Source organism: Jaculus jaculus, chromosome 12 (assembly GCF_020740685.1).
Source record: "Jaculus jaculus isolate mJacJac1 chromosome 12, mJacJac1.mat.Y.cur, whole genome shotgun sequence".
NCBI lineage: Eukaryota > Metazoa > Chordata > Mammalia > Rodentia > Dipodidae > Jaculus > Jaculus jaculus.
In genome coordinates this window covers 107,334,117-107,359,438 of record NC_059113.1, presented here as the reverse complement: position 1 = coordinate 107,359,438, position 25,322 = coordinate 107,334,117, and the positions used below count along the sequence as shown (strand labels likewise).

Here is a 25,322-nt window from a genome sequence, read left to right as displayed (position 1 = left end):
AGTATGAACCGAGCCAGCAGTAATACTGCTTATGCTAGCTGCTGGGATGATCCCCGTGACCTGGCGTTACGAAAAGATCAGATAGGGTTTTCACGGCTGGCTTAGTTGTGGAGAAACATAGCTGCTAACGTACGGACGGGGCTGCAGAACCATCTAGACTGGAAGAGGAACCAATCCCAGAGTCCACCTGAACGATTTAAGTTCTCACTAAGCTTTTTTTTTTTAATGTGCAATGTCCCATTAGGTGCTAAGAGAAGGTGCGGCTCTGGAAATGTGGCAACGGCGCTGAGCATCCCCTTGCCCACTTCGATGGCTCTCTGCCTCATCATTGCTCCCTCGGCGCCCTTCCAGACACACACATGCTCACACCTGGATAACAGCCCTTCCCCCACAGCCAATAAGCTCTCTCACCAAACCTCCCCTTATCTCACCCCCACACAATCTAAATCTGGAGTCACAAACTCCAGTGAGGTGTGGTATAGCTCAGGCCTGTGATCCCGGCATTTAGGAGGCCAGGATAGGACGATTGTCCCAAGCTAGAAGCCAGATAGCTACATGAGTGAGTATAGGGCTAGCCTAGGTAAGAGTGTGAGACTCAGTCTCAAAAACAAAACAAAACATACACATACACAAATCAGGGCTGGGGAGATGGTTCAGTGGTTAAAGTCACTTGCTTACACAGCCTCCCAGACTGGGTTCAATTTCCCAGTACCTACATAAATCCAGATGCACAGGTGTAACGTGATCTGGAGTTTGCTTGCAGTGGCAAGAGGCCCTGGCATGCCATACTCTCATTCAAATAAATAAATAAAAAAGAAACATCACAAACTCCAGTGCCCAAAGGATACGGTTGACCCTGAGGACCAGTGAAATAGGGGACGATGGGTCACTGGTACATCCCTGTCCCATCCTTGGACACACCTACTTTCCAGCCATTAGCCACAGGACCACCAGGGACCCGCTTGACGTTTGCTTGACTTCTCAGGAAGGGGGAGGCCTACCATTCGACTTGATTTCTCAGGAAGGGGGAGGTCTAGAATTCTACTTGATTTCTCAGGAAGGGGGAGGTTAGCATTCTACTTGCTCAGGTTACAAACCCGAGCTATTTGACACGAGCTGCCAAAATAATTGGTATTTTTCTAGATTTTTTTTTCCTCTCTTTTTTATGTAGGGCCTTACTCTAGCCGAGGCTGACCTGGAATTCACTATGTTGTCTCAGGGTGGCATCTCGAATTTACAGCAATCCTCCTACCTCTGCCTCCTGTGTGCTGAGATTAAAGGTGTGCGCCACTATGCCCTGCCCAACCCCTGATTTTTAAACACTTACAGCTGATAGAAAAACTCTACTTAGTACAAATGAAATATACCTATGGGACAAATCGAGTATGCAGAAGAAAGAAAGGTTTGAGGCCTCTGAGGAAGGCTTTTCTTCTATTTAATCTCATTCACCCCCTTCCATGAGCTGCTTCTCCAATGGAAATGGCATTTTTATTTTTTAACAGTTTAATTTTATTTATTAGAGATACAGAGAAAGAGAGAGAGAGAAAGAGAGAGAGAGAGAGAGAATGGGCCACTGCAACAGAACTCCAGACGCACGTGCCACCTTGTGCATTTCACTTCCTTGGGTTCTGGTGATGTGAACAGAGGTCCTGTGGCTTTGCAGACAAATACCTTAAACACTAAGCCATCTCTTCAGCCTGGACGTGGGGAAATGACATTTTCCGCCCATAAGATCTCCCTTGCTCTCTGCATTCTTTTTTTGCCCATTGCCAGAGCAGCCTCTTGGGCGGGAATGGGGGCCTAAGAATGTGGCTCGGTCGTGGAAAGCCTGTCTAGCACACTCAAGATCCAGGGCTTCAATCTCCAGCACCACGGATTTTTAAAACTTAAAAACCCAAACAAACCTAACAGGCAAAGCTGAGCCGGGCCCGATGTGAATGCCAGTGTGTCCTTGGCGACGAGGACTGGGTGAGGCAGGCGGGCAGGTGACAGTGAGGTCTGGGACAGGGCACCTGACAGATAAGCACTCCCACGGTACGTCACACTGAGAAGCGGGCACCTGGGGTCCGGCAGGTATAACTGAGATCCAGAAAAGAGAAGCAAGGTGTCTGGGCAGCCAAGGCGCACACGCTCCTCCTCAACGCGCAACCCGCGACGGAGCTGCCGTGTGGCCAGGAACCGCCGCACCGGGGCTGCCGCCAAAGGCCTGGCGGAGCTGCCCGGGGGGCTCAGTGCACGTGCTTCCCGTTGCCGGGGCGTAAACAGCCAGCACAGCGCTGGGGGACACGACCTGAACAGTTTGGAGGTACAGAGAAAGGAGGAGGAATGTAAAATTTAAACAGAGAATACAGCCACGGGACAGGCGTGAATCCGGGCCATACGAGGGAGCAAAGACAATAACTAAATAAGAAATAAGAGAAAGGCAGACACTACAGGTCAATTTCTTTCAGAAGAATACTGATTTAAAATGTTCAGGAGGGCTGGAGAGATCACTTAGCGGTTAAGGAACTTCTCTGTAAAACCAAAGAACCCAGGTTCGACTTGCCAGGACCCACATAAGCCAGAAGCACAAGGTGGCGTGTGCATCTGGAGTTCGTTTGCAGTGGCTAGAGGCCCTGGCATACCCATTCTCTCTCTCTTTCTCTAATAAACAAAAATTAAAAAAAAAAATGTTTGGGAAAGTCTTACTCAAATTCTTGAAAGGAAATATATATGAATATCCTCAGAAAAGTTTAAAGTAATATAAGTAGAAAAAAATTCTTGTTTTTCATTAGGCTATGTCTCAGGTCATATTTAAACTTAGAATAAAATAAAAATATTTACATGGAAATTATTTGTAAATTTAGAGTTGATCAGTTTGACCAAATGATTTTTGTGGTAGTTTGAACCAATACTAGAGAATCAGATCTTTGTTTTAAGTATGTTCTATGAGGCCTGAGGGGATCTGTTGAGCAATTATTGGATAAAACATATATCTAAAATGGCATTAAGTCCAGGACTTTACAAAGATGAATGATATTTTTTCCTAGAATTTCATAGACAAAATTTTATGCTATATGAATAAAATAGGCCCTCCCGTTGGAGAAAACATTTTTAAAAATTTACTTTTATATTTGAGAGTGAGAGATGCTGAGAGAGAGAATGAAGCAGATAAAGAGAGAGAAAGAACTGGCCCTCCAGGGCTCCCGTTGCTGCACACGGACTCCAGAAGCATGCACCACTTTGTCCTTTTGCATCTAGCTTACGTGGGTACTGGAGAATAGAACCTAGGTCCTTAAGTTTCACAGACAAGTGCCTTAACTGCTAAGCCATCTCTCCAGCCTGAGAAGACATTTTTAAAAGCTGTAATATTCATTAAAAAGCCAACTATATCCTAAAATTATGCTAGGCATAATGAATAAAATAACATTATTTCATCAAGAACACATTTATAACTTGTTTCCCAATGCGCACACAACAAATTAAGTTTAAAATGACTAAACTGAAAATTTTAGTCCTCAAATTATTCTGTATTATTAAAGAGGACCTTCTAAAAAAAACTCATCTTTTAGAAAGTGCATTTGACACCGGGCGTGGTGTCGCACGCCTTTAATCCCAGCACTCGGGAGGCAGAGGTAGGAGGATCGTTGTGAGTTCAAGGCCATCCTGAGATTCCATAGTGAATTCCAGGTCAGCCTGGACTAGAGTTGAGACTCTACCTTGAAAAACCATAAAAAAAAAAAAGTACATTTGACTAGTCCAAATGGCATATAGAGAAAGGCATCAGCTATAGCTCATGACTCACAGTCAGGCTGTTAAGATTCCCATGTGGAACATATAACAGCGTACTTGGGAAAAGGGTCAGCATTTTAAGGTTCCTAAAGATCAGGGTTCAGAACTATTTAAATACTTCTTCGGCCACTTCAGGATATGCGTGGAGTTCAGAGACAAATTGTCAACAACTAATAAAGCCCAAGTCGCTTGAAATCATCCCGCAGACACTCGTTCCACCTGCGCCACTCTTGGTGACCTTGACGCCCATACTGCAGAGCTGCTCAGCTCCCAGAGACCATCAAGCTCTTCCGAATCCAGCGCTGGGCTTCACAGTGACAGGGCCCTCTGAGAAGTGGCTATGGTGGCCCACAGAGGAGTGGCAGGCCACTTTAGTCTTAAAAACATTTTGTCAATGTTACTTAAAAACATAAATAAGGGGGCTGGAAAGATGGCTTAGCAAGCCGAAGGATCCTGGTTTGATTCTCCAGGACCCACGTATGCCAGATGGTGGGGGCTGCATGCATCTGGAGTTTGTTTGCAGTGGCTGGAAGAACTGGTGTGCCCATTCTCTCTCTCTCTGCCCCTCTTTCTCTCTCTCAAATAAATAAAAAATATATTTACAAAACATAAATAAAAGCTGGGCTTGGTGGCATACACCTTTAATCCCAGCACTTGGGAGGCAGAGGTAGGAGGATGGCTGTGAGTTTGAGGCCACCCTGATACTACTTAGTGAATTCCAGGTTAGCCTGGACCAGAGTGAGACTCTACCTTGAAGAAAATTAAAAAACAAACCCATAAATAAGAGCTGAAGAGATTGCTCAGTGGCTAAAGGTGCTTGCTTGTAAAGCCTGGCAGCTTGGGTTTGATTCCCCGGTACTCATGTAAGGCCAGATGCACAAAGTGGTGCATGAGTCTGGACTTCATTTGTAGTGGCAGGAGGCGCTGGAGCACCCATTCATTGTTTGTCTGTCTGTCTCTGCTTGCAAATAAATAAATAAATTAAAAAAAATAAATATAACTACCTATATCTTTTCTTCATCCTTTTCCCAAATGCAAGGTGACATGAAAAAAAATAGTCTATATTAGTCTGTGAACATAAAACAAACATTTTGGGGCTGGAAAGATGGCTTGATGGTTAAGGTGCTTGCTTGCAAAGCTTAACAACCTGGGTTCCATTCCCCAGTACCCACGTAAAGCCAGATGCACAAAGTGGCACATATATGTGGAGTTCATTTGAAGTGGCAGGAGGCCCTGGTGAGCCTCTCTCTCTTCCCACCTCTGTCTTTCTCTCCAATCAATGAATAAAAATATTTAAACAAACATTTTCTGACAGAGGAAAGGGAAAACGAAAATGAGCTCTGATCTGGTTTCCACATTCCTAAACAAACAGCGATGGGATGAGACAGGCCTTGGCTTTGAGAAGCCCTGTCACAGAAGCGAAGAGCTGACACCAAGGGCGAGCTGGCCAGAAGCAGCACTAAGTGGTCACACAGTTCACAGGCCAGCTGACAGGTGACCAATGGATGCAGTCACTCTGTTTCCCCCACGTGTCATGGGCTTGTCCACAGTAATGGAAACACACCAGAGAGCGTTACCAAATCAGCATGCATCCATTGAGCCGGGAAGGGGACTATGCTGACCACGCAGAGCTCCAACTCTGTGGAACTTCAAGGAGATAAAGGACCGGGCCCTTGAGAGACCAGACACCCAGGCTCTGGCAGCATGGTCCTTTCCTTTCTCCTCCAGAACTAAGCTGCTTTACCCCTTCCCTCTTCTGTGCCAGCCCAAACTCTATCCAGGCCTGTTTGAGCAAACCAAGCTGTTTCTGAAGGGCACAATGTGCTTACTTAATTTTTTAAAATATATTTTATTTATTTGTTTGAGAGAGAGAGAGAGAGAGAGAGAGAGAGAGAGAGAGAGAGAGAGAGAGGGAGGGAGGGAGAGAGAAAATGGGCACTCCAGGGCATCCAGCCACTACAAACGAATTCCAGATGCAAGTGCCTCCTTGCACATCTGGCTTACATGGGTCCTGGGAAACTGAACCTCGGACCTTTGGCTTCGCAGGCAAATGCCTTAACCGCTAAGCCATCTCTCCAGCCCCGATGTGCTTACTTCTTAACAAATAAGGTGGAAATCAGATTCAATGAAGCCACAGGAAACAGCTGTCCAGTACACAGCAGGTTCATGTTGGGGAACCGAGGCCCGGGGACGGGTGTCTGATTCACGCCTCTCCAGTCCACTCGTCCCCAAGACACTGAGAGCAGCGGCCATGCCATTCAAATGTCTTCGTGATTGCCTGGTTTTGGCTTGCTGAGCTGCATTTAGTCAGTTACATTAGAGCCCATGGCCTATTTCAGACAACTTAGCACTAGAGGGTCCAGCTATCACGTAGGAACACTGTTCAAGCCGGCAGGGCGAGTCACAGGCTGTGAGTATTGACTGACACCACGGCCACAATCTTACCCGAAACAGCTTTGTGTTTGACGAGCCCCAGGACCACCAGGTTACAAAGAGCACTCCAGAGCTGGAGAGACGGCTTAGCGGTTAAGCACTTGCCTGTGAAGCCTAAGGACCCCGGTTTGAGGCTTGGTTCCCCAGGTCCCACGTTAGCCAGATGCACAAGGGGGCGCATGCGTCTGGAGTTCGTTTGCAGTGGCTGGAGGTCCTGGCATGCCCATTCTCTCTCTGTCTCTCTCTGCCTCTTTCTCCCTCTGTATGTCGTTGTGAAATAAATAAATAAAAATAAAATTAAAAAGAAAAGAATTGTTAAAAAAAAAAAAAGCACTCCTTCTCTTGATGGGAAATCCTGCTTTGTTTGCTTGACTCAGAACAGTTGGTGTGTACGGCCACACCTCTCTGACCTGGCCTGGTTAGTCTTGGATGGGAGAGTGCAGTCGGCCTGTGTAAGAGTCTGCCTCCTTCCCCATAGAGAGCGGCAATGACCGAAACTATGTCAGAGACATGCTGCGGGACCCGGAGGAAAGAACACATAGTCTTTCCCAGTCTGCCCCGAAGAGCTCAGATAAGGAGATGTTTCTGCTACAGAACGCCAGACACAATCATCACTGTGGTACAGATGAAAAGAGAGGGATCTGGGGAAGGACACATGAAGGGTAGAGGTCCCCTGTCCCCGCTCACTCGGGACTTCCCGCTCACTCGGGACTTCCCGTGCCAGACATCGAGGGGAGAGGTGAGCCTCCCACTGCAGAAATGGGCCTCTCTGCTTAGGGCTGCGTCCAGGACCAACCTGACAGCTAGGTTTCCATTCAAGAGTCAGACATCGTGTCAGTTCCACACAAACTACAGTGGCTTAAGAGCATTTCCCAATGTGGAAGAGATAGTGGAAAGAACGGAGGGGCCAAAGGAAGGACAGGGCTGCTTACAATGTTGTCTTCCAGACACAAAGTAGCCATGGCATTAATGACCTCACTGGCTGACACTACTTACTAGATACGCTATGTAATAAGAAGGGAAATGATGACATCAAAACAGAAGACGGGTTAGTGGGAAAGAAGGGATTCAGTGAAGGGGGGATGAAAAAGGGGAGCTAAATGAGGGTGGTGGGAGGGGCTTATGAACATGGTATGTTGTCTATATGTATTGAGGTTGTCAATAAGGATACGCATGCCCCTCAAAAAAGGAAGAAAAGAGAAAAAAAGCAAGTCCCAAGCCCTCATGGTGAGATGAAAGTGCAAGAAGTTCATTGGTTAGTGAACCAGAACCACACGCACCAGTGACGGCTAGATAAGGGCGCTGCCAAGACAACACAAGAGATGGCCAGCGTCCACTGAGGACGTCACGTGTGCTAACTCACATCCCCGTGACAGAGACGATGACCAGCGTCCACAGAGGACGTCATGTACATTAAGTTACGTCATCCCTGCGACACAGGCAATGACCAGTGTCTGCAGGCGACAGCATGTGTACTAACTCACGTCATCCCCGTGACAGAGACGATGACCAGTGTCCAATGAGGACACTGTGGCTATGAACTCATATCATCCCTCTAGTGTGCATACTGTTCTCTTCAACCTACAGATGGGGAAACTGAGGCATGGGGTCAGGGAGCAGAGCAATGACATATTGAGGATGTATCCTGTGCTTGGGGGCTTCGGGGACTCTTCAACATGACATTGGCCCTCAACCAAAAGATCAAGCAATCTTCCACTCAGTGCTAAGTGTAGGCCAGACCCTTGTTTGGACCTCTTTGCCTGTTTACTTCCCTTGATGCTCACCAGAATCTCATGAAGACACAGGAAGTCTGCTTAGTACCGAGCCCAAGGCCATCTACTAGCAAGTGGTCACCCCTGGATGCAGACTGAGTTCATCCCGCTGCCAAGCCTTCCTTCCTGACCACTGCCCACACGGCTGCCTCACTGAGCCCCCACGGAAGCCGCGGAGGGGGGGGGGGATGACAACATGCCTCCTGTGCAGGTGGAAAACATCAAAAGTCCAATAGCCTGGACGAGGTAGAAGGTGGTTTCCACCTGTCTGTGGACCTGGTGTTATGTGTTCCAACCCAAAACAGAGGGCGGCCTTGTTCCAGAAGGCCGTTAAGTGCCTCTGGAGCTTTATCTAGGTATACAGCCTTGCCCCCCAGCAAGTGCGTAAGGTTCTTACAAGAGAAATCTTTCCTCCAAGCAGCCAACTGTTATTTCCCCCAGAGAGACAATGGAGCCCCCCCCCCCCGACCCAAAGCCCTCCCCTTGCCCCCCCATACCCATTTGACTTACACCTGAAATGCGGGGAGGTAGGAGTATATGGAGATGCTGCTTAGGTTATAAATAAATGGCAGGTGTTTTCTGATATCTGTTGTTGCCCAGTTGCTAAAATATGTGTTCAGTAAGCCCTGGTCCCCACCTGCAAGAAAAACAAACAGCAGGAATTATGATTAACACACTACCAAGGCAGCGATCAAACAGCTGGTTTAATTTATTTATTCAACAAGAATTCACTGAGCAGCTACTAGCTGACACACTGGGCCAGGAACAGTGAGCAGGTGAAGGAGGCTCATGGTCACCTTCACAAAGGTCTGGGAGGGGCAGGTGACTCCGGCCCCAGGAAGTCAAACACCACTGTGGTCATTGCAGACGGGGTGACCAGGGCGATGTGCACACACAGGCCCCTCAGGGAAGCTCCCGGGCTGAGCATGTGGAAGCAGGGCTGACCAAACAAACGGGCGTATCCTGTCCTGGGCAGACAGGGCAGTGGTTAAAGGCACTTGCTCTTAAGGCCTGCTGCTGGGGGTTCAATTCCTCAGCACATACACATAAAGCTAGATATAAAAAGGGACAAAGGGCTAGAGAGATGGCTCAGCGGTTAAGCGCTTGCCTGGGAAGCCTAAGGACCCCGTTTCAAGGCTCGATTCCCCAGGACCCACATTAGCCAGATGCACAAGGGGGTGCATGCGTATGGAGTTCGTTTGCAGTGGCTGGAGGCCCTGGTGTGCCTGTTCTCTCTCCCTTTTAAATAAGTAAATAAAAATAAAATACTTATAAGAAAAGTGACACATGCATCTGGAGTTTGTTTGCAGCAGCCACAGACCCTGGCACACCAATACACACATGTGCAAGTAAATACAAAACACACACTTTTTTATTTTTAAAAAAAGCTACAAGCTGGCAAACTGGAATAATGGAATTATCATCCCTACCCCCAACTTTTTGCTCAACAACAGAGGGCCCAGCAGGCCCGATTTCCCCTGGGGTGGGCTCCCCTGCTGCTGACCTGGCATCTGGACAGGCAGAGGTCTGCCATCACTGTATCAAATTCACCCACAACCGCAAGGCCAAGTGGCTGCTCAGCCTCTGGGGTTCCTGGACTTCAAGACTGCCTTGGAGAGTGAGGAGAGAGCCATTCATCTGTAAGCCAGGCTCTCGCCCATAATCTCGGCACTTGGGGGGCTGGGCCAGCACTGCTGTGCTTGGGGCCCACCTGGGTACAGGCTGCATGGTGGGGGGAATGAAATGCCCCCACAGACTTGCGTGTTTAACCCCCAGTTGGTGGTGCGGTTTGATAGGAGCGTTAGGAGGTCAGGCCTTGTTGGAGGAAGCGTGTTACTGGGCTCATTCAACTTCTTCCCTGCGTGGTAATACTGGTTGCTTCTGCCATGGTTCTCCAGCCACGACAGGCTTCCACCTTGAAACCCCATGCTGAAAATATGCCCTGTCCTTCCTCAAGCTGCTGGTAGTCTCATGTTTGGTACCAGCAATGAGAAACTGACTGGTAGCAACTGAGACACTATTCAAAATAGTACACACACACACACACACACACACACACACACACACACACCAGCCAGGGGTGGTGCACGCCTTTATTCCCAACACTCAGGAGGCAGAGGTAGGAGGATCACTCTGAGTCTGAGGCCAGCCTAAGACTACAGAGTGAATTGCAGGTGAGCCCAGGCTACAGTGAGACCTTACATCAAAAAAAAAAAAAACAAAAAAAAAACACACACACAAAAAAACAGCAAACAACAATGAAAACAGGAAAAGAGGGAAAAAAAAAAAAAACCTAAAGAGCTAAGCATCTGTCTGATTAAATCGTAACCAGGCAAGTAGACAAAGAGATCACTACGCCTTTCCCACACATTCCTCCTCCGGGCCCGCGGGCTTCCCGTGAGACTGGAGAACGCGCGCGCAGAGCCGAGCTCCCAGGGCAGCAGGGCAGCAGCTCAGGATGTGTGTAGGGTATGGATGGGGTGAAGGTTGGCGGTCAGGGACAATCCCACACTTTCTTTTGGTATTTTTCTTTTTATTTATTTACTTGAGGGAGGCAGAGAAAGAGAGACAGCGTGTGTGCCAGGTCTTCCAGCCACGACAGACGAACTCCAGATGCATTGCACCACCATGGGCATCTGGCTTTATGTGGGTTCTGGGGAATTGAACCTGGGTCCTTAGGCTTTGCAGGCAAGTACCTTAACCGCTAAGCCATCTCTCCAGCACAGTAAAAATATTTAAAAAAAAAAACAAAAAACCAAACCTATACATAAGCTGGAGAGATGGCTTAGCGGTTAAAATGCTTGCCTGCAAAGCCAAAGGACCCAGGTTTGATTCCCCAGGACCCACAAAAGCCAGACACACAAAGTAGCACATGAGTCTGGGGTTCATTAGCAGCAGCTGAAGGCCCTGGTGTGCCCATTCTCGGTCTCTCTCTCTGTCAAATAAATTAAATAAACTTAAAAAGCAAATTCTAGATATCCACTATTCAATTTAAGAACCTACCAATTCTGTTCTGTGTTCTATGTAAGTACACCCCAAATTTAATCTTGCTTTAATTACTGTGACTTTTGTCAGTCACTGTGACTTCTTTTTACTCTGTATGGTTTGAGTCCCCAGGCAATCTCTGCACTTTCTCTTATGTGAGCATTGTAGAATTGGGCATTATGCTATACATCTTTTCCTATGACTGTTTTTGGGTGTGAATTGAACCCAGGACCTTGTCACCAGGCAAGCATTCTACCACTATGCCACATCCTCAGCCCTTCCACTTCTTAGTTTTTTAAATTTTTTATGTAAGATCTTTTAAAAATTAGGCAATGAAGGCAACACGTATAACATAATGAAGACACGGTTCTGTGGAGACCTGACCAGCAGAGCTCATGTCAAGTCTGACGTGTGCACTTGAGCAACAAGAATCAGCTGCGGGTCCTCTGCTGGTGGCCTCTGGCCACAAAAGGCTTTTTTTCCTGGACATATCACTAGCCCATCAGCCGCGTGTCCCAGCCAGGCTGAGAAGCACTGGTTGACCAGCAAACAGTAAGGAGAAACGACGGCAGAGTAGTCCTGGTCAATCAGTGGCACACCTGGAGTGGCCAGCAGTAAGAATCTTGTCTCTGTGGTGGGCAGCGCAGAGCATGAAACTCCCATGGCTATTGCTCTCATCAGATACAACCTTTAAGCCGCAAACTGTGGATTTAAGGTAGAATTCAGTACTATCTGGCATTCTGTGGCTTCTTAGGGAATTGTTTTGTTTGAGATAGTCTCATATAGTCTTAAACTCACTACATAGCTGAGAGTGATCCTGAAATTATGATCCTCCTCTTCCCACCTCTGAAGCGCTAGGATTGCAGATGTGCCATCCCACCCAGCTAGGTGCCAACTGTTTAAAATTCAGTAGTCTGGAGATCTTAGCCTTTTTATCCTTAAACAAACAGTTAAGCATCTCAAGGTCAGACAGCGCCATGGGTAGTGTCAGCAATCCCTTCTTTTCAGCAGTCTCTGGCTGAGACGGCCATTCACAACAGAGTGCACACTCAGGCACACCTGTGTTACAAAACATACAAAGATGTTATGAAGACTGCCAAACAACCACTACAGAAATCTAGGATTTGGGCTGGACAGATGGCATAGCGGTTAAGCGCTTGCCTGTGAAGCCTAAGGACCCCGGTTTGAGGCTCGGTTCCCAGGACCCACGTTAGCCAGATGCACAAGGGGACGCGCATGTCTGGAGTTGGTTTGCAGTGGCTGGAGGCTCTGATGCATCCATTCTCTTTTTCTCTTTGCCTGTTTCTCTCTCTGACTGTTGCTCTCAAATAAATAAGAATAAACAAAAAAATATTTTAAAAAATCTAGGATTTGGGGCTAGGGAGATGGCAGAGCCGTTAAGGGTGCTTGCTTGCAGAAATCTAGGGTTTGGTACAGTACTTTCTAGGCACACTTTGGGAGGCTGCTTTATGTAATCTGGCTGGATACGGCAAGTTTATCCTCAATCAGCTTAAAACTGACAAGTGTGATTAGCAGCCCTCGCCAGTAGCCGTAATCCCTGAGGCAGGACAGGCAACAAGGGGCATGTGGCTCTCGTTTCCCAAACTGAAGCAATGACCCCACGCTGCATCACCCTTTTACCGGGCTGCCCAAGTGCTGACGGCAGCCTCAGTGCAGAATGGCATTGCCTAGGTGGTTTTGGGCGCAGTCGTGAGCCTGATGACTATGGACACAGAATGAGAAACTGGGTCTATTAAGATTTTTTTTGCTTGTGTGCATGTATGTAATGTGGCGCGTTGCACGTGTTAGTGTTCTGCATACGTGTGCAAGTGTGCTATGTCCTATGTCTGGGGGCCTCTCACGTGCAGTGGCCCGAGAAGAATGGGGCTCCCTCAGCCAGAGCTCATATCTGCTGTGGGCAGCAGAGGACATAAATCCATTCTAGTGTAAGCATGGAGCTTACTATCCCTGTCGCAGAAATGCTCCCTACCCTAGTGTTACCCAAAGAGGGGCTCCGGTTCCAGCAGCACAGGCCTCGCTCCAGGGTCTCGGTAGAAACCCAGCACGTTGAGGCCCGCCCCAGACCTACGGAATCCGAATCCGTTTTCAGTCCCGGGCGATTTGTTTACTTATGAAAATCGAGAAGCCCCGGCACACATTGTGTCCAGCCCGTGGCCCGCGTGCACGTGAGGACAGCTGTGAAGGTGGCCGGGACGAAACCATAAACTCACTGACAACACAGCTTTTTTTTTTTTTTTTGTAATTCAAATGCCCAGTTCTCTAACATGAACCTTGTAGATGACAATGTTATGCCACAATGTCAAAAGGTTGGACAGTGACTCCTTTTCAATTTTATTATATTAGTGGATACAACTCCCAAAAATGTCATTTCCACAGAAAATGTCTAAAGTCTTATGTTTTGTATAAGCATGATCTACATGAAGATTAATGAATGGTTCCAGCTCTCAAATGGTCTCAATCCAGTGAGAGGGCAGAGCAGCAAATATTAAGCAAGTAAAGGATAATTTTTACTTTATAACAGTGAATTATTATCAAGCTATAGAAGTGCTGAACTGAACACAAGAGTCTCCTTAAAACTGACTTTCTGAAGCCAGATGTGGTGGCGCATGCCTCTAATTCTCATGCTCAGAAGGCAGAGGTAGGTGGACAGCTATGAGTTCGAGGCCATCCTGAGACTACATAGTGAATTTCAGGTCAGCCTGAGGTGGAGTGAGAACCTACCTCAAAACAAAACAAAACAAAAACAAAAAACAAACTCTGACTTTCTGGGCTGTAGAGATGGCTCAGTGGTTAAGGTGCTTGCCTGCAAAGCCAAAGGACCCAGGTTTGATTCCCCAGGACCCACGAAAGCCAGATGCACAGGTAGCGCGTGCGTCTGGAGTTCGTTTGCAGCAGGTAGAGCCCTGGTGCGCCCGCCGTATCTGTCCCCCTCAAATAAATAAATATATAAATAAATAAATAAGTACTGGGCTGGAGAGATGGCTTAGTGGTTAAGGCGCTTGCCTGGGAAGCCTAAGGATCCAGGATCGATTCTCCAGGTCCCACACAAGCCAAATGCACAAGGTGGCGCACACGTCTGGAGTCTGTCTGCAGTGGCTGGAGGCCTGGTGCCCCCATTCCCTCTCTCTCACACACTCTCTTTCTCTCTCCTTCCCTCTCTCTGTCTCAAATAAATAAATAAATACAAATAAATCAGAAAAAGATGCATTAAAAAATTTTAAACTGACTTTCTGTGTTATATCAGGAAGAGGCTATCATGGCTGTCTTACAGGGAACATGCCAAGGACTTCCAGGTTACAGCTGATGAACGAACATCCAGCTTAAGGATACTCTTGAAGAGATCTGAGGCTTACCTCTCGAGGTCAGAGATTTAGGAAGCGTTAACAGATCAACCCAAAGTGGCTTATGGAAACCCAGGCTTGCCCCACAGCCCTGCATGTCACCATGTTTAATCAAGGACTGATTTAATGGTCCATGTGATCACTTTTTTTTTTATGAGTTTTTTGAGGTAGGGTTTCACTCTGGCCCAGGCTGATCTGGAATTAAGTATGTAATGTAACTGTAGTCTCAGGATGGCCTTGGACTCATGGTGATCCTCCTACCTCTGCCTCCCAAGTGCTGGGATTAAAGACATGTGCCACCATGCCCGGCACACTTTTTTTCCCCTTTTAAGAAAGATTCATAATAACCAAGTCATACTATTACATACATTCCCAGAAACACTGACTATTGGAGAAAATTTCACATTTGCAGTTTTAGGCAGGTCCTCCTGGCCCACAGACTCAGCACTCGGAACTTGTCAGAACTATGATCATGCAAGTGCATAATTACTCATTAAATATCTACAAAGTCTCAAAGATTGCAAACTTGGGCTGGAGAGATGGCTTAGCGGTTAAGCGCTTGCCTGTGAAGCCTAAGGACCCCGGTTCGAGGCTCAGTTCCCCAGGTCCCACGTTAGCCAGATGCACAAGGGGGCACACGCGTCTGGAGTTCGTTTGCAGAGGCTGGAAGCCCTGGCGTGCCCATTCTCTCTCTCTCCCTCTATCTATCTTTCTCTCTGTGTCTGTCACTCTCAAACAAATAAAAAATATTTTAAAAAAAAAAAAGATTGCAAACTTTACAGTAGCAGGTATAAAAGTCTGTATGTTTATTCCTGACCCTGCAACTTAACAATGCCCAGATTAGAACTTAAAATGATTCTGGATCAACCACAGAAATGAAGGCAAGAACAAAAGCATCGAAGAATACTGTGAAACCCCCTAAAACATAGACTGTTGACTGCCGCTGATTTAAAATGACAAAGTGGCCAGGCGTTTTGGACAGGGACGAGGAAAAAGGGGTACCAACACATGATGTAGCCATACTATATATATATATTTTCGAGGTAGGGTTTCACTGCAGCTCGGGCTGACTTGGAATTCACTATGGAGTGTCGGAGTAGCCTCGAACTCATGGAAATCCTCCTACCTCTGCCTCTCAAGTGCTGGGATTAAAGGCATGCGCCACCATGCCTAGCCCAAAATATATTGTTAATAATAATGAAGATGATATTTTTAAAAGGGCTGGGGAAATGGCTCAGTGGTTAAAGGCATTAGCTTGCAAAGTCTGCTGACCTTGGATTGGTTCTGCAGCACCCATGTGAAGCCAGATGCAAAGTGGCACATGTGTCTGCAGTGGCAAGAGCCTGGCACACCCATATACACACATACACAAGTGTGAGCACAAATACATGCAGCAAAATTTAAAGTTAAAAAAAAGAAGTTGCACACTGCTTGGGTAAGAGAAAGCTGACCACAGGAAAGGAACTGTCCGGGCAGAGCCCATCATGTCAGGAAATGAACAGAAATGTCTGCGCTCGTGAGGTTTGCAAAAGACAAGTACTATCTTGAAAAATCTGTCCTTAATTCCTCTGCTGGGCAGGTCTAGCATGACACCCGATTAACTACAAAGATTACAGAAGGTGAGTCTAGGGTCAGTCTTACACTTTAATAAACACTGGCACTAAATTTATGAAAGATTCCAAAACAGCAGAGAGAGAGTCTTGAGAGCTTAGTATAACTGACCCCACTGTGGACTTTTGGATTCTGCTTCAAGTAAAGCCAAACCTAATATTCCACCACCAATTTATTCTGCATTTATCTGCAAATGCAACTGCAGACAAAAATTCCAGCCATCAGAACAATGTATGGTAGCTCAGTTACAGACATTAAGGAAAGCTCTGGGATTGAGAGGGAAAGGAGGGGACCCTGGACTAGGCAATTTGAATTCCTGCCTTAGATTTTTATCTATTTATTTATTTAATTTTTTGAGGTAGGGTCTCACTCTAGCCCAGGCTGACCTGAAATTCACTACATAGTCTCAGGATGGCCTTGAACTCACGGCAATCCTCCTACCTCTGCCTCCCGAGTGCTGGGATTAAAGATGTGCACGCCACCACGCCTGGCCTGCCTTAGATTTTTAGAAGTAATACATATAGACAGAACTTAATAGACAACAGTTGAAAACTGTTACCATCTTCAAATCATATTTTAGAATCACAGGGGAAAAGAAATGATTTCTTCAAATTAGAAGTCAGAGTGCTGGGGAGATGTCTCAGCAGTTAAAGGGGCTTGCTTGCAAAGCCTGCTAACCTGGTCTGGGTTCAATTCCCAGTTGTACCTAACTCTAACTCCCTCACACGTGCAAGGAAATAAAATTCAAGACAAGTGTCAAGGGCATCAGTTTAATTTCACTGCTGTACGTGAAAGGGATAACACTGGTGATTAGTACCTATCTTTTCTCCCTCTGGAATGTCCTGAGCCTTATCTCATTCCTATAGAACACTGGGGTATTTGTCCTATAAAATGTAGGTATCCTATAAAATCCAAGCGTCTATTTCACAACAATTACACGCAACTTTTCAGGGCATGTAACTCCAGTGAGGAAGAAAGACTCAAATACAATGCAACAGCATAGCAACTTGGCCTCGAGACGCCTCCCCATGGGACAATGAGATGCCAGCCATGGGTGAGAGATATAGCCGCTAGTTCTAAGTTCGGATACTCCAGATACTTGGGTAGAAAAGAGAAGTCAAGCAGGGTTTACCATATTAGGGTCCTTCTGTTGGCCGGAGGCAGGGTTGGGGGACGTGCTTCGGAGGGCGATGATTAGAGGAATGAGGCCGCATTCCTCCTCGTTAGCTGGCTCGTAAGAGAGCTGCCAGAGCTCGGCCGCCCATCAGCAGGCCTGTGAGGCTTGTCCGGGACAGGGGCCCCATCTTTCAAGCGTTAGCAAGAGATTAAGCAGGAATTTCAAGATAATTCAGACAGGTACGGTTATCTGAGAAACAGGTCTTCTGTGACAACAGTCTAAATATGCCGATACGTAAGGCCCTGCTAAATAAATCTGAGCTAGCCAAATGTGCAGCCTGTGTATATCAGGAAGTGCATACAATGGCAAAGAAATTGCCTGAAAATGTTTGTCCCAGCCTATGGCTTGACACCTAAATAGAGCTAGCTGTATGCTACATAATTCTTAATATAACTTTTAAATATAGAAACATTTTTATAAATACAAAATTTTTATTATATTAAAAACTTGAATAAAAAAATTAGAATGGGCTGCAGAGATGGCTTAGTGGTTAAGGCACTTGCCTGCGAAACCTAAGGACCCAGGTTCAATTCCCCAGTGCCCACATAAGTGAGATCCACAAGATGGTGCATGGGTCTGGAGTTCCTTTGTGGTGTCTAGAGACCCTGGCACACCCATTCTCTCTTTCTCTCTCTCTCACTCTCTCTCTCTGCCTCATTCCATCTCTCAAATAAATAAATAAATAATATAAAAAATTAAAAATCTTGGGGTTAAGCAAGGTGACTGCCCGTAGACAAAGACGCTCGTAAGTAAATGTTTTGTTGACATCAAGGGTCAGTCCCAGGTGCCCACACAGGCGCTGCTCCAAGTAGACAGCGCCCACCCTTCCAGAGAGGGGCAGGCTCCCGAGATACAGAGCGAGCTGTCCTCGCCAAGTGAGACTCGGCCACACACACTTCAGCTGGAAAGACCCCTCACTGAGTCGCTGGTTTATTCTTTTGTTGAACTGAGGCACGTTGAGATCTCACTGTCAGCTCTCTCCTGCAAAGCTGACTGCTCGACCGCTCCCGTCAGGCACTTCTGTTAACAGGGTACCGGGTCCTTTCCCAGGACCAGCGGGGAGAGGAGACAGCCAGGGGAAGGCGGGGTCTGGAACCGGCGCCGAATGATGGAACGTGCCCGCGCCACACACGGAGTCCCGGCAGCTAGCGTTAGGTGCTGGCCAAGAAAGCTGGTTTGCTTTCTAGTTGAGCTCTGTCCATTTTCCTCACCACAAACCCATCGACCCCACATCAACTCCACGAGAGCCTCAACATTCTCAAGCTTCGTTCAGGCTGGTTTCTGTAGCTACGGCGTTTCCTACTTTCAAGTTGCATTCTGAATAATTTACCGTGGCCTATGACTGCTGGTGAGCCAACCCTTACCTCCCAACGACATGGAGTATTCTTCCCACATTAGAAGCCAGGTTCTCTACATGACTAAAATCATGTAGGTTTCAGTCAACTGACAGGGCCTTACAATCTATTTTAGAACATGACTCACCGAACTTGACAACAGTTACAGCGCATTTTGAAAAAGACTGCACTCGGCTCACATTAGAGGAGAGGAGGCAGAGAAAGTTTGCTCTGAAGCGAACGTTAAGACCAACCGTGGACTTTTCAAAATGCTCTCCTCCTCTTCTCCAGGCCGAGGTAACCGTTTCCAGTACAAGCAGGAGAAATGAGTCATGCACGTTCTGAACTTGAGTCTTAACATACTTTTCATTCCTTACATAAAAGGAAAAATATTAGACTCTAAAACCAGGTTAATAGTGACAATCTCATCTGTTGACTACAGGGGACATTCATCACATTACTTCCTTTAAAAAATATTATTTGCCACTCGGGAGGCAGAGGTAGGAGGATCACTGTGAGTTCGAGGCCACCTTGAGAATACAAAGTGAATTCCAGGTCAGCCTAGGTTAGAGTGAGTCCCTACCTTGAAACCCCCCCCCCCAAAAAAATATTATTTGCAAGAAGAGATAGCTAGATACATAGATGAGAGACAGAGAGAGAGAGAATGGGCACACCACAGCCTCTTGCCACTGTAAATAAACTCCTGAGGTATGTGTCACTAGGTGCATCTGGCTTTATGTGGGTACTGGGGAATTGAACCTGGGTCGTCAGGCTTTGCAAGCAAGCACTTTTAACTGCTGAGCCATCTCCCCAGCCGCGGCCCCCATTACTTCCTTAAGGTGGCTTCAGTCTCAATGGGTTCCTTGACAGACGCTGCCATTCAGAACGGTCCAGGCGCTCCTGCCGTGTCGTAAAGGGCGGAATGCCTTGGCAGAACGAGGGTCCTTAATCTTAGCCTTGCTGACAACCCGGGCTGGACGATTACTGTGGGGGCTGTCCAGAGCCAGAGGATGTTCTACTCTCCAGATCCAGAAGTGCTGGCTCCCCCGCCCCCCACTAAGACCAATAAAACCGGCTGTGGTGGTTCGGATGTGAAAGGTCTCCTGTAGCCTCAGACTCCAACCAAGGTGGTGGCAGTTTGGGAGGTGGAGTCTTGTTGGGAGACCTGTGTCACCAGGGGTGGGCCTTGAGCTGTTATAGCCTAAACCCACCTTGCCAGAGCTAGCTCACTCTTTTTTATTTTTTATTTTTTTTGGTTTTTCAAGGTAGGGTCTCACTCTGGTCCAGGCTGACCCGGAATTAATGATGTAGTCTCAGGGTGGCCTTGAACTCATGCGATCCTCCTACTTCTGCCTCCCGAGTGCTGGGATTAAAGGCATGCGCCACCACGCCTGGCTTGAGCTTACTCTTTTTAAGAAGAATTTATTTATTTATGAGGAGAGAGAGGGAGAGAGTACAGGTACACCGGGGCCTCTTGTCAGTGCAAATGAGCTCCAGACACATGCTCCACTTTGTGCATCTAGCTTTACATGGATACTGGCAAGTTAAACCCGGGCTGTTAGGCCTTGCAAGCAAGTGCCTTTAGCCACGGAGCCATCTCCCTAGCCCTAGCTTGCTCTCTTATTGCTACCTTCTCCCATCTGTTGTGATGAGTTGTGACGTCCAGCCTCTGCTCTGCAATGCCATGACGAAACTTCTCCTTGAGGCTGGACGCCAAGATAAACCGTTTCCTTCTATAAACTGTTCTGGGCCAGGCGTTCTGTCCCAGCAACAAGGAAACCGCTGCTACGTGTCGCATGCCTGTAATCTGTGAACCTGAAGTCTGCAGCAGAAGAGGGATCAGGAATGGACCCAGCTAGTTGGGCAACATACCAAGATCCTGTCACACAAAAACAATCAAACCAACAGGTCTCCAGATGGTTCCAAATGTTACTCAGGATGGGTGGGGAGAGAATTGTTCCTGGTTGAAAAGTACTAACTTAGAAAACAAATTAAACAAATAGAGAACCACGATCAAAACCTAACTTGCCTTATTCTTTTCAATAAGATTCAAACAGCCACAAATCCCCAAATGCTCACCCAGATGACTAGACAGAAGTCACTTTCCAAGAACAGCAAGAATAAAAATCCAATCTCACTTTTATGTATAACCTGAAATGTTGTAACTTTCAAAATTTTTCAGCAAGCTAACAAACCTCCAGATTTTCATTCTTTTCACTTAAAAAGTTTTGAGATTGTTTTTTTTTTTTTAGTTTTATAACTATAAAACTAGTTTACTTTTATAACTGGTTCAAAGAAATGAATCCAATGTCAACACCCAAGGCTACATTTTAATTGAGAAAAGCTGGTTCTACTCATTCTGAAAGCATCTCAGGAACACTTTTTTTTTTTTCGAGGTAGGGTTTCACTCTAGCACAGGCTAGAACTCACTATGGAGTCTCAGGGTGGCCTCGAACTCACAGCAATTCTCCTACCTCTGCCACCCAAGTGCTGGGACTGAAGGTGTGTGCCACCACGCCTGGAGTCTCAGATACATTCTGGGAGAGAAGAGGAAGCAGCCTTGGGTGCCACCCAGGTTATGACCCTTTCTCATGTTCCCCACTTTTACCTCTGACACAATGTCAAGGTTGGAGAGTAATCATGAGGGTTTCCTACAGCTGATCCCTCAAGTCTGTATAGAGTACTTCCTTGTTTCAAAAGAACCACTTTCAACAACTAAAAAAGAAAGGAGTGCTTTTGCATATTATTTATTTGTCTTGTGTTATTGCCTTAAAACTGGCTCTTACTTTAGAGATTGGCCTGATACAGAAGCAAGCCTACCTGTGCAGTTGATCAAAATTCTCCTGTGGCAGAGCACTTTCCTAGTATGCTCGAGACTCTGGGTTCAATCCCAAATACCACCACCACCACAACAAAAATCTCCGCAGGATCGGTGGCCCTATATCACAGTCAGTTCCAGCAAACAGACTTTTATGTTACAAAAGATGTTCAACAACTATGCCAATGCTTAGTCTTCCATATCAATGCCATTTTGCCCTGACACAACCTTGTAGGAAATGAGAGTTCAGACGTCGATTGTTCACATGCAGTTCTTGTTTTACATGATGCAGAAAAGAATGACTGCCAAATTATCAAGCTTATTCTTCAAGCTCCCACGATCATAACACTTAATCCCTGTTAGTAATGGCTGTTAAACCCTGCAGAGCTAACGTTTATTCAGGTTTGAAGACAGAAGTTGTTTGGTTTGGTTTGTAGGGCTGGGGAATCAAACCTATGGTATTGCTTGTGCTAAGCAAGCAGGCGACCACCGAGCTAAACTTCCAGTCCTCAAGATATGCTTTATTGCGTTGTCAGTCTTTTCTCAAGCTTTTAGATCACTGTCCATGTAGCACACTCTAATTTCTGATTCAGGAAAGCCATTTAGGTGGTTTACGGGTGAGCTTATACAACTGTCTATGTGGGATGAGGGAAATAACTCAGTTGGCAGAGTGTTTGCCTAACATGAACATGCACGAAACCCTAGGTTCAATTCCCAGCTCTGCATAAAACTGGGTGTTGTGGTACATGCCTATATTAACATTTAAGGAGGTGGAGAGGGAAGGACTAGAAGTTCAAGGTCACCCTAAGTTACACAGCAAGTTTGAGGCCAGCCTGGGCTATTGGACACCTTGTCTCAAAAGAAAACAATCTGTCCATCTTCATTTTGGTGACTCTGATATGTCCATAGGGAAGCAAGAGATCAGAAGAGTATTTGCCCAAAGTGTACAGCTTGAAATGCTTGTTACAGCTCATGTAACTTCCAGGCAGGTGCAAGAAATCATGGCATTTACACCTTTGAGATACACAGCATCTAGAGTTTCCTAGCAGGATCTGATAGGAGGAAAACAGATACGTACCATCAAAACTTCCTTGCTCAGAGGCAAGCTGCAAGAGCTGGCTATAAGTTTCCATGGAAGGCTGGAAGACAAAGACTCCGGAGTTGAAGCAGTCAGGCCACCCCGGGTCTGGGGCTGCTGATAGCTCTTCTCTCTCGAAAAGATCATCGATATTTGTGAGGGCCTGATTGGAAAGGGAGAAAAGGCATTACAAACACGTGTGGCTGCGGGGCATGCCCTTTTTAGGTTATCCCACATGAAAGATGATGACAGCTATAAGGCAGCCTGGGTCTGCTCTCCTTCATCACGTGACATTTCTCCTGACTTTATCTGAATGTTACTGTCAAGTCTTGACGGCACGCTTCCAACGCCTGATCGGTCTCCATTATATGTACATCTCTTCAGCTCTTAAAGCCACACTCACCAGGGTATCTGCGTCCATGAACACACACTTGGAGTACTGTGTCAGCGACCAGCAGTGGAGTTTCGTCAGCGTGACACCCAACTCGGGCCTCTTCATTAAAGTCAGATGAGCAGAGTCGCCACTGTCCAGGACATCTACTGTGAGGACTTCATCAAAGACTGTCTCTAAAACTTTTCTGTCAAAATGAATTCCAGAATACATCACTTGGGATCTTTTGCATAAAATCTAGTTTAAGACTGTTGCCTTATTGCTCTATCCCTTAATCTCCACAAGCAACTGCTGGCTTAGTACATCCTCTTAAATCTGCCCTAATTTGGGCTGGAGAGACAGCTCATTGGTTAATTAAAACCCATGTTCAATTCCCCAGTACCCACATAAAGCCAGATGCACAAAGTGCTGCATATGTCTGGAGTTTGTTTGCAGCAGCAGGAGGCCCTGACACACCCATTCTTTCTTTCTTTCTCTCTCTCTCCTCTTTCTCTGTCTTTCTTTTTCCCAAACAAACAATAAATAAATACATAAAAATCTGTCCTAAGTTACTTCAAACTGTGTTCGTGTGCATGTGTAGTTGATATCAACAAAGCAGTACAACTATGTATAGAGAGGATGAAGGATTTCTCTTAAGTGTTATTATTATAGAAGTTTTCTACTTTCTTATTGTACAATGAACTATCTGGGAAGTTGTGAAAATAGCTTCTTGAAAGGTGAACTTTTGGTAAGACAGTACACTACCCTAGGTATTTGACAAGGACATTTTTATTAGAATTGATTCTTGCTGACTATGGCCTACTTTTAACAAATAATGCTGAGTGGTATCCATGTAATATGTATAATGAAGCTTGCAAATAAATCACTTTTTTTTTTTTTTTTTTTTTGTTAAAGCAACCAACTGAGAACTCTTGAAGTTTTGTGTCCCAAAAGAAATAGAAGGGCTTGGCTATTAGGCCGTGATTGTTTTGGATTCCAGTATAGCCAGTTATCACTTATTTGGGCAGAATGAGACACTTGAGATACTCAGTTTTCTCTGTGAGGTACTGTAGTTTTCTATGCCCAGAATTAACTCAATTTTCATTTCATTTTATTTATTTGAGAGATAGAAAGAGGGAGAGAGAAAGAGAAGAAGAGAGAGAGAATGGGTACACCAGAGCCTTCAGCCACAATAAACTAACTCCATGTGCATGTGCCCCCTTTGTGCATCTGGCTTATGTGGGTTCTGGGGAATCAAACCTGGGTCCTTTGACTTCACAGGCAAATGCCTTAACCACTAAGCCACCTCTCCAGCCCTTTATTTTCATTTTAGGAAGCTCCTGAGGTAGGTCTACATGGTAGACATCACACTTAGCATGAGGATGAGTGTTTGATAAAACGTATTCTTGAAATACCATCAGATGGACAAGAAAACTAGTGGTGTATTCTGTCTCCAAAGCTGTACAAAAATGCATTCTAGGGCTGGAGAGGTGGCTTCGTGGTTAAGGCATCTGCCTGCGAAGCCAAAGGATCCAGGTTCCATTCCCCAGGACCCACATAAGCCATATGCACAAGGGGCATGTGCATCTGGAGTTTGTCTGCAGTGGCTGGAGGCCCTGGCGTGTCCATTCTCTCTCTGTCTCTCTTCTTTGTATCTCTCTCTGCTTGCAAATAAAAAAAATTTAAATTTTTATTTTGTTTATTTTTACTTATTTGAGAGTGACAGAGAAAGAAAGAAAGAGAGAGGGAGAATGGGTGCACCAGGGCTTCCAGCCATTGCAAACGAACTCCAGATGCATGTGCCCCCTTGTGCATCTGGCTAACTAACGTGGGTCCTGGGGAATCGAGCCTCGAACAGGGGTCCTTAGCCTTCACAGGCAAGCGCTTAACCGTTAAGCCATCTCTCCAGCCCAATAAAAAAATAAAAATTAAAATAAAAAATGCATTCTAGGTCATGGAAATCTTGACCTTCGTGATAAGAATGGTTAGGGGCATGCGAGGCTGTAGTGAGTCAGTAGACTTCTTGCACACATCCTCACTCATAGTAGGAGAAAGCTTTTTTGGCATCTTCTTACAAAAGTCATTTAGGAGCAAGACCATTAATGTGGCAGATAGAGATAATGCACATTGTATGCTATATGCGTATATCTATATGGCCTCCTTCTCAGCTGCCCTTGCTTATGCTTACATTTTTAAAAATGTGTCTTCAATTTCTAGGAAGGCTAGAAAACTGTGGGGATAAACACAGCATAAAGCCACTGGGGTACCCAGAGAGTTTTTAAATTGGTAACTAGATAGTTCATTCAGCTACCAAAATTTACTTCCAATACATCAAAATGAGCCAGACCCCCTCCGGGTGCTGCTTCTAGCTAACGCTTTAGTGCGGAAAGGCATGCCACAAAGATTCTAGGGCACCCTGTCAACAGCAAAGATATTTAGGTGATCAATGACAGGTGGCAGTGGAGAAAACTGCTTTTTCGCTAAAAGTCACCTGAAGGTTTCCCTGGTTTGAAAGAGGGAACAAGGTAATCCCTGCTGCAGTTTTGGAAAGGATTACAAGTGACCCGGGTCTACCAGAGGGGCACTGAGGCAGGGGTCGTGGGGACTGGAG

At 46.2% G+C, this 25,322-nt stretch overlaps 1 protein-coding gene across 2 annotated transcripts in view; it reads right to left on the bottom strand.

The window, feature by feature from the left end:
* Nucleotides 1–25,322, bottom strand: part of Gyg1 (glycogenin 1) — a 41,726-nt gene that overhangs the window by 13,037 nt on the left and 3,367 nt on the right. For both annotated transcript variants that reach the window (XM_045131837.1, XM_045131838.1), the window contains exons 3-5: nucleotides 22,745–22,919; nucleotides 22,342–22,504; nucleotides 8,487–8,613 (exon numbers count right to left, since the gene is read on the bottom strand). In XM_045131837.1, coding sequence (XP_044987772.1) covers nucleotides 8,487–8,613; nucleotides 22,342–22,504; nucleotides 22,745–22,919 — 465 coding nt within the window. The remainder of the gene's footprint in view (nucleotides 1–8,486; nucleotides 8,614–22,341; nucleotides 22,505–22,744; nucleotides 22,920–25,322) is intronic.